General features: G+C 38.1%; 1 protein-coding gene across 1 annotated transcript; it reads left to right on the top strand.

Moving 5' to 3' along the window:
• Nucleotides 1-5,393: 5,393 nt before the first annotated feature.
• Nucleotides 5,394-9,117, top strand: emx2 (empty spiracles homeobox 2; the record flags this gene model as incomplete). The annotated part of the gene is made up of 3 exons (XM_080535320.1): nucleotides 5,394-5,787; nucleotides 7,101-7,285; nucleotides 8,947-9,117. 3 exons carry the CDS (start codon nucleotides 5,394-5,396, stop codon nucleotides 9,115-9,117), a joined length of 750 nt encoding a protein of 249 aa, XP_080391446.1.
• Between the last annotated feature and the right edge of the window lie 494 nt (nucleotides 9,118-9,611).

Genomic DNA, 9,611 nt, shown 5'->3' with positions numbered 1-9,611 from the left:
CTAGCCAGCAATGCTAGCTAGCCAATAAACTAGCTCTGTGAGCAGCTGTAGCTTGGCGTAACGTTAGGTTAGATAGCTAGTTAAGCCGGATTTATGCTTCTGCGTCGCCATTTACGTGCAGCGAAAAGCCACACGACTAATCGCGACTAACCGAAAAATAATCGACAGATTAGTCGACTACCAAAATAATCGTTAGTTGCAGCCCTAATTCACACACACATTCACTCACCAATGGCGGCAAGCTGCCATGCAAGGCACCAGCCCGCTCACTGGGAGCAATTTTGGGGTTCGGTGTGACATACGTTTTGTAACTTCCTGGTTATCAATAGATAAACATTACTACACCTTTAAGTAATCGTGTTATTTTCCCTGTGAGATTGAATAAGGAAATGGGTTATGCTCTATGAAATTGAAAAGGTAGCCTAAAGATACTCGTGTGCCATAGATGAATTGGAATTGTGGCTCCATACTGCAATTTGGGTTTGTGTTGAAATGTTGTCATGTTTTATTTCACAGTGTTTTCATACAGCCGTTTTTCAATTTAGAAACTGTCCATAGATGCCTCATTTTAACTATTTTGAAGACTTCACTTAATAGTAATCTAAAGGTTTGTGTTTGGTCCCATATCAACTGCTTGTAATAATTACGTCATGCCTGCGAGTCTATTTTTGCAGTGTTGTCTCTTGTCTGGGTCATGACTTGGCCAGTGGTGAGTAAACGGTAGAGCCAGATGTTGTCTGGGGACAATATTTTGGAAGTGAGAAGAGAGAGAGGACTTTTCTGAACCCTTCTGATTTCATTGTGATGCTGCCCTGATTATGGCCAATCATGAATGAATAATTCGTGAGAAAGTTAGAGGGGGCTAGACAGAAAGATAGTCTCCCATTTGTCGTTTTTGCATGCAATGAGATCAAATAATAACGTTTAAATGATTAGTATTTAAAGTGAAGGTGTCCAAATATTACAAAGTGCTGTTAGTGTTATTTTGTCAAATATGATATAAAAATAAAAGGTGACGTTTCGTATGCTACGTTTGCGTCATTCATCATCTTTGATCTCAAACCAAATTGCGCGAGTAGCATAGGCGATATAATTACAATTTATAGCTAGGTTTAATTGTCTAAATACACAGATCAAGTCTGGTGCTGGACTAAATGACATTTTAAATTAATCTGTGTCCAGTGAGGCAGTGTAGGCCAGTGGTTACAGGGTGATACACAAGCAATGACGATGGATGACTGTGTAAACTTGTGGAAGATGTGAAGATGTTGTTGTATTTTGTTATTGGTGCATCAGCCTACGTCTTATTGAAATGCAAAATAAATACAAATACAAAAAGTGTAGTCTATTAATTTTATTATAAACATGTTTGCACGCTACAGCCATATATCGTCTAGACAATTCACAATATAGTCTATCTGCTAGGTCAACGGTAGAGGACCTTGACCCCCTAGTGAAAGGAAAATTAACATAGCATGGGGAATCAACACGTTTCACAAAAACAAATTGTATATGGCAATTGTTTGTTATCGTGACATAGAGAGAGAGAGAGAGAGAGAGAGAGAGAGAGAGAGAGAGAGAGAGAGAGAGAGAGAGAGAGAGAGAGAGAGAGAGAGAGAGAGAGAGGAGAGAGAGAGAGAGAGAGAGAGAGAGAGAGAGAGAGAGAGAGAGCTTCATGTTACATATTTCTGCGTCAATAACAGAGACATGGGCGATGTAGGCAGCAATATAGATGAAGTAGAGGTGGAGGTGTGTTAGGTGTTAACTTTTTTGGATCAGATCTGACATGAGGGTTTGCCTACTAATCGATAATCAGTTAGGCTACAATAGGCTACAAATATCTGACGTGTTTGTTGTTGTGTAGGCTAACAATATTTATATACAAATCTATATTTAAAAATATATTTAAAAATATATTTAAAAATAAATAAATAATTAAAATATATTATTAAAAATATTATATTGTTTAAAAAAAAATAAAGAATATATAAAAAGTTATATGCTTAAATGCGCTCGTAAAGATCCACCGCCACTAGTGTATTCAACCGCACTTTCACGAGGTGTCCACCGGGGGCCGCCATCGCACCATGGCTGAATGTTGCACACTTCTGACAGGAAATTGGGTGTCCTGCAGAGGAAACAGACCCACCAAGGCACCTCTCCAACTTCTCGGTTCATTTACTATAGATTCTCATATCAAACGATGCCATAAATGGGACAAGTAGGTCAGCTGAACCTGACATCATCTCTGGCTATTATTCTAGTATGTATTACAATAATAATCATAAACATTATCATTATTATCATCAACATAATAATCATAATAATGATAATGCTTCTACTGCTACTACTACTATTACTACTATACTCCTACTATAATACTACTATTACTACTACTAGTGCTACTACTGCTGCTACTACTACTACTACTACTACTACTACTACTACTACTACTACGACTACTACTATTATTACTACTACTACTACTACTACTACTACTACTACTACTAGGCCTACTACTACTATTACTACTACTACTAACACTACTACTACTACTGCTACTACTACTGCTACTACTACTACTACTACTATTACTGATATTATTACTACTACTACTACTACTACTACTAGGCCTACTACTACTATTACTACTACTACTAACACTACTACTACTGCTACTACTACTACTGCTACTACTACTACTACTACTACTACTACTACTACTATTACTATTATTATTACTACTACTACTACTATTACTACTATTACTACTACTACTACTACTACCACTACTACCACTAGGCCTACTACTACTACTACTACTGCTACTATTACTACTACTACTACCATTACTACTACTAGGCTACTGCTACTACTATATTATTACTACTACTACTACTACTATTAGTCCCGTTCACTACACTATTATTACTACTACTACGACTACTACTATTATTACTACTACTACGACTACTACTATTATTACTACTACTACTACTACTACTACTACTGCTACTACTATATTACTACTACTATTAGTCCCGTTCACTACACTATTATTACTACTATGACTACTACTATTACTACTACTACTACTACTATTACTACTATTACTACTACTACTACTACTACTACTATTACTATTATTACTGCTACTACTACTACTACTACTACTACTATGACTACTACTATTACTACTAATACTACTACTACTACTACTACTAGCCTACTGTTACTGCTACTACTGTTACTACTACTACTACTACTGCTGCTACTACTACTACTACTACTACTACTGCTACTACTACTACTACTACTACTACTACTACTACTGCTGCTGCTACTACTACTACTACTACTACTACTACTACTACTACCACTACTACTACTAGCCTACTACTACTACTACTACTTTTACTGCTACTACTACTACTACTGTTACTGCTACTACTACTACTACTACTACTACTACTACTACTACTACTACTACTACTACTACTACTACTGTTACTACTACTAGTAGTAGTACTAATAGGCAAGATCACATATAGAATATTTAAAAACCACTGTTTCTTTTGTTTACTATGTAGGCCGATTATAATTAACAGTATGAATCATAATTCAAAAAGAATAATGTTGACCCTTAAGTTTATTCATTATTCTCTAGATACCAGGTACAATATATATTATTTTGCTGAAAAGCTTACAGGCCTAGTCAATCTGGCGCCCCGACCTAAAAGTTTAAGATTTAACTGGTCAACATTTTTTTTTATTAGAGTAGACCGAGTAGATGTATATCATAACTATATAATAATAATAATAATAATAATAATAATAATAATAATAATAATAATAATAATAACAACAACAATGACAGATTGTTACCATGAATAATATAAGAGAAATCAAATTCTCCTCAGGGACTAAACAGCCAAACGTCAGGCTAACAAGTTACAGACACCTGCGTAGCCTGAAACAGTTTGTTTCATATTGTGAAACGAGGGCGACCTACAAGGGATTCCTTTAACTTGTTGTGTGTCTCTGCAATAACAATTCAATAATTACATAGAACATTTGACATAACGTTCTCTGCGGCTGAGATTCCATTCCTTTTTATCCAACAATTAAAGGGTGCCAGGTATAGCCTATTCGGCAATACGCAATTCAGCTTTAAAGCAAACAAAATGAAAGCAGTCAATAGAAAAAATGTGTGGGCTATGCTATAGCTTACAAAATAGGCTATGGTTATAACAAACACATTTATGAACTCGGGTTGTGTAAGTCTGCAATGATATAGGCTATGTCATTTTATCAAATTATGAATCAAGCACCTTTCAGTGGAGAACCATAACTGGGAGGATGATAATCTATAGTTGACTTAAATTGTTGTGATCCTACATAAATGGGTCGTTGATATGACAATTATATAGGCTACAGAAATGTTGCTATAGTGTGGATCCAATATCCATCATCCCAAAAATCCTGGCCAATAGAAAGCGGGTAGATTTCAACCGAAGTAATCACAAACGCATCGGAGAAAATGAAAACGCGGAGACGCGCAGCGGTGGAGAGTTAACTATATATAGGCAACAATAACGCAAAATAAATTTCGGAAAGTACGCTAAAAATGTCGTGGGTAAATAGGCCTGTAGGCTATATTAAAACACAGCTGGCGGGTCACTGGGTAAAAACAAATAAAAATTAGCATAGAAATGATCTTCTGCTATACATCATTCATCGAAGACACATGTTAAAGAATGTTAAACTCAACTCAGCCTTATACTCCAACATACAAAACATGAAGAAGACCCCGTTACAACCGCTACGACTGTCCTCAGGCCTTATCGGCAGACACAAATGCAAACGTATGTACCTTGGCTTGAGCTTTTCAGATTTTTCTACTGGTTCAGCTGAGTGTGTGAAATGTTCTGAAGACCTGGTTCTGAACGAATCCCGCTCCATTTCGCTGGAGTCCGCCTTTTACGCGCCTGTTCCTATTGACGCACTTAAAGCCTCTTCCCTCAACCTTAAGGCGAGCAGCGGCGACCAATCACCATGCCATTACAGGCTTCAGAGGAAGCTGTTTATGTGACTCCGGCGCTAATTAGGCTCATGAACTAACAAATCGCTTGCACAACTGGGCGAGGGAGCCGATCACATCCATGGATTGTCTGGAGCAGTCGACCACCACCACCACCACCTTTATGGCGATTTGTTGATTTACTGTTGCAGCTTTTGGCTTTTATTCTGTCCTCTCTCCGTTTTTTAAAGTTATTTATTGCTGCTGCTGCTGCTGCCGAAAAACTTTCTTCTTGGGTGTGTGGAGTATTTTGTAGGAAGAAGACTGCCTGCAACTTTTCGACATACGCTGGGGGAATCTTGACTATCAAACCATGTTTCAACCTACACCGAAGAGGTGTTTTACTATAGAGTCGTTGGTAGCGAAGGATAATCCTCTGCCGTCGTCGAGAAACGAGGAGCCCATCCGACCGGCGGCTCTGAGCTATGCAAACTCAAGCCAGATGAACCCATTTCTGAACGGGTTCCACTCCAGCGGCAGGGGCGTCTACTCTAACCCGGACTTGGTGTTCGCTGAGGCGGTCTCGCATCCTACAAACTCCGGTGTCCCGGTGCATCAAGTACACCCCCCTCCACACGCTTTGGCTGCTCACCCACTTTCATCCTCGCATAGTCCGCACCCTCTTTTCGCCAGCCAACAAAGGGACCCCTCAACTTTTTACCCATGGCTAATACATAGATATAGGTACTTGGGTCATAGATTCCAAGGTAGGTTGACAGCACTTCTCTCTCTCTCTCTCTCTCTCTCTCTCCTTTCCGCGTTCAGAAAGTATAGAATCTGCGATTTTATTCTTTGTTTTGTTTTGTTTTATTATGGAATTGATCGTAGCCTATCAATCATGAAATGTGATTATGTAAATAGGAAATAAGCTCCTAGTAATTTTAATAGATTAGTCGGCTATCGAATATCAAACGTTTTGGGATATATTCTATTTACGTGTGTGGACACGGGTTTTTTGTTATAATGAGAACACTGCCCAACTGGAATATTCTCAGAGAAAGATATACTTACAATATTTCAAGGTTGACATTTATTTTCCGATATCACTTGGTGACCATCTCTAAGGCCTATTTTGTTTGTATTTTAAGGAATGGTGTAGGCCCACTTTTAAGAAGTAATGTATAATCTCTGACACTGAATACAAATGCACATGCTCGGGAATTCTTTGGGCCTGACAAGATTTTTTTTATTTTTATAATAATGGTAGGATTGGTTTCCACACTACTAAAATTATTTTGGCATTACTTATATACACTTTTATTTGTGTTTGTTAGTATTACAAAAAAACTAAAATTAAAAGGATTGGTAAAAGGCTACATTTTGTTGGAATCGTTTATTTAATGATTGTGAGTCTCTAATGTTGTCATCATTGAGGTTATGTTGTTTTTAGTAGCCTATACGTTCTGACAGCAATGTGTCTAGAACATTATTATAATTTTGATAATTATTTACACATACCCAAATAATTCTCTCATGCTCTCATTTGAAAAGTTTTTTTTCCGGCGATGACACAATTATCTTTTGCTCTTCAACAAATTGTAGGCTATTGTTAGAGTTAATGAAGAGTTCCCGGTGATTTTGAAGTGTATCTATGAATTATCAACTAAAGCCTTTTAATAATAACAAATAATCTTCATAACATTACCAAAAAGTGTCAAAATACATATTATTTTGTTACAGTCTGTTTTTAATGTGGAGTTTTTGTTTTTTTAATGGATTTACCCAAAGACGGTATGGAAACGGAGCTTAATTTAGCCAATCTACTGCATGCCTTATATTTAAACAGAATGTATGCATATTAAATACTTCCACTTAGACTATTTTATTACTATCGAAAAAAGACTGTCCTGTCCAGACTGTACTTGTGTATCAATTGAGAGTTTCTGTTACTCTGTTACTGTAGAAGTGGCACAAGGCCTGATTCTGCGGCAAACAGCGAAGGCCTCCCGTCTGACTCTCAGTTATCAAGGAAAAAGAAATAAAGAATGGTCATAATGATCCTTCCCATTGTCGTTTTCAGGTAACGAAACAAGTCCGGAGAGCTTCCTTTTGCATAATGCATTGGCCAGAAAACCCAAAAGAATTCGGACAGCTTTTTCACCTTCGCAACTTCTGCGGCTTGAACACGCATTTGAAAAAAACCATTACGTCGTGGGTGCCGAACGAAAACAGCTTGCACACAGCCTTAGCCTCACAGAAACTCAGGTAAGAAAACACGTCTCTCACTCGTGGAGCTGCATGACTTTGAATATAGAATGGCAAAAAAAAAAAAAAACGGCTATCCTGCCAATGCAGTATAAGACCTGGAAGGACACATTTTGGGGGGTATTTTCAAAGAGAACCATTGATCCATTTTGTCTACGATAGGTGTTAGAAAGCTGGAACAGTATAATTACCGATTTGAGAGTATTGCCAGTTAGGACTATGAGTCGTTTGACTAACAACAACAACAACAACAACAACAACAACAACAACAGTGGAATGGGGCCTATACAATTGTCTTGGAGTTTTTTCAAATGTAATTACATGGCACTATATCGCTACTAGGAGTGTGTGTGTGTGTGTGTGTGTGTGTGTGTGTGTGTGTGTGTGTGTGTGTGTGTGTGTGTGTGTGTGTGTGTGTGTGTGTTTCTGGGTACATTACGCTAGACGTGGTTGAATATAGACACACGAGCTTCCAAGAACACTCACTGAGCATGTGAATTGTCGACAAAGGCTAATTCATGAAAAAACGTATATAAGCCTAATGAAACCAAACCACACAAAAAACTGTTAGGCCTAAATTGAAACAATTGGTTAGAGATCATTTTTTCTTCATTATCACTGGATAAACCTGTAAACCGCAGTTCTAGAAATACGAAAAGAAAAACCCCATAGACCAAAGGCTTTCAGTCGGATCAAATCCACGATCATATAACCTCGTTTTAGGCGGGGTTGAATTACTTTTTTTGTTTTGGTGAAAAGCTATCATTTAAAATGTAGGGCAATTTACCTATCAAGAAGCATTTTATGGGATATATACGATAGGCTACTTAAAAATAATAAGGAGGCGAACTCAATGAATTTCCCTTTGCCATAAGACGGTAGCCTATTTGTGCCTAACAGCCTGTAACCCGGTCGGTGTCTTTTGTCCCGGTGTCAGCCCAGGGTCTTTTCTAAACGGTGGCTCTTAGAAAGGGTAGGAGGGAGAAATGAACCATCACCCACTTCATTAGCTGACTGAAAGCACATTAAATGCACCTCACTTGCCAAGCTGTCGGACGGAATGCTTGTAGATTTTTATGAATACATGTAACGTAATGTAGGCGAATGCACATGTTATGGCATTTAAATAATCAAACAATCCAACTTTGTGTGGAAAAAAAAGAAATGTTGCCCATAGTCAGCCTAATGACTCTAAATTAGACTACAGTGTAGAGTTTTTTTTAAGGCCTATTTGCAGAAAACGTTGACGAATGAACAAGTTAGAAAACGTTTCAAATGATTTATGCTATTATTGACCTATAGCGTGTGCATGGATGGACGTCATTCAAACACTCTAAGGGGCAACCATTTCTCACATTATGATGGGCCTTGTTAAAAGCATGCACTTACAAGGATGAAATGAATGAAATTGCTGTAGGGTTGTGCACTAACTTGTATCCCACGTGTTATAGCCTAGTAAAACTGCTTGTAACATTTTTAGAAACTGCTTTGCATTGGGCTAATTCCCACATGACATACTCAGCGTGAAAGACTTGTATAGTCTAATCTAATGCTATTTCAGTTGTTGCTATTCTAATGCAGTTCGGGAATAGATAGGCCTGTAATACTATTGCCTTTTTCATTTTGTTAGCCTAATTCCTCTTCATATTTGTTTCCCTCAGGTAAAAGTATGGTTTCAGAACAGAAGAACCAAGTTCAAACGACAGAAGTTGGAGGAGGAGGGTTCGGACTCGCAACAGAAGAAGAAGGGGACCCATCACATAAACCGATGGAGACTCGCAACCAAACAAGGCAGCAGCCCTGAGGAAATTGACGTCACTTCGGATGATTAAAAGACTAAATTGTTTGAACCTGGGACAGCAGCGTGGCGTGAAGGATGACATGGATAAGGATGCTGTAGAGACACAGAGAGAGGGTAAAGCCAATGTCACAATTTCGACTCTTCGGAGATCAGCAGCTGCGGGTGAGAGAGATCCGATTGGTGGCACTGCTGTCACTAGCATGGTCTGTCAACCCCTATCAAATTTCCCAGGCAAAAGTGATTGACAGTATCGCAGTCTACCTACCTGACCCTTTTCCACGCACCAAACCACCACTACTACAATCTCATACGAGCCACCCAAAAATGTTAACTCCAATTTACATTGGACATTTGCACTTGTGTAAGTTTTTAAATAGGCCTATACGAACGTTTCCACTCAAGATACCAAAATACAAAACTGTTTTGTAAGACTTGAATTGCATGGTAGAATTTCTAATAGCTGTTTTAATTTCAAATTTGTTCTCAAACAAACAAACTTTTGTTTTTCACTCTATTTTCAATTTC

This window comes from Nansenia antarctica (assembly GCF_963989245.1).
Source record: "Nansenia antarctica genome assembly, chromosome: 1".
Classification (NCBI taxonomy): Eukaryota; Metazoa; Chordata; class Actinopteri; order Argentiniformes; family Microstomatidae; genus Nansenia; species Nansenia antarctica.
Note: the sequence above shows the minus strand (reverse complement) of the source record. Positions and strands in the feature narration are given on the sequence as shown.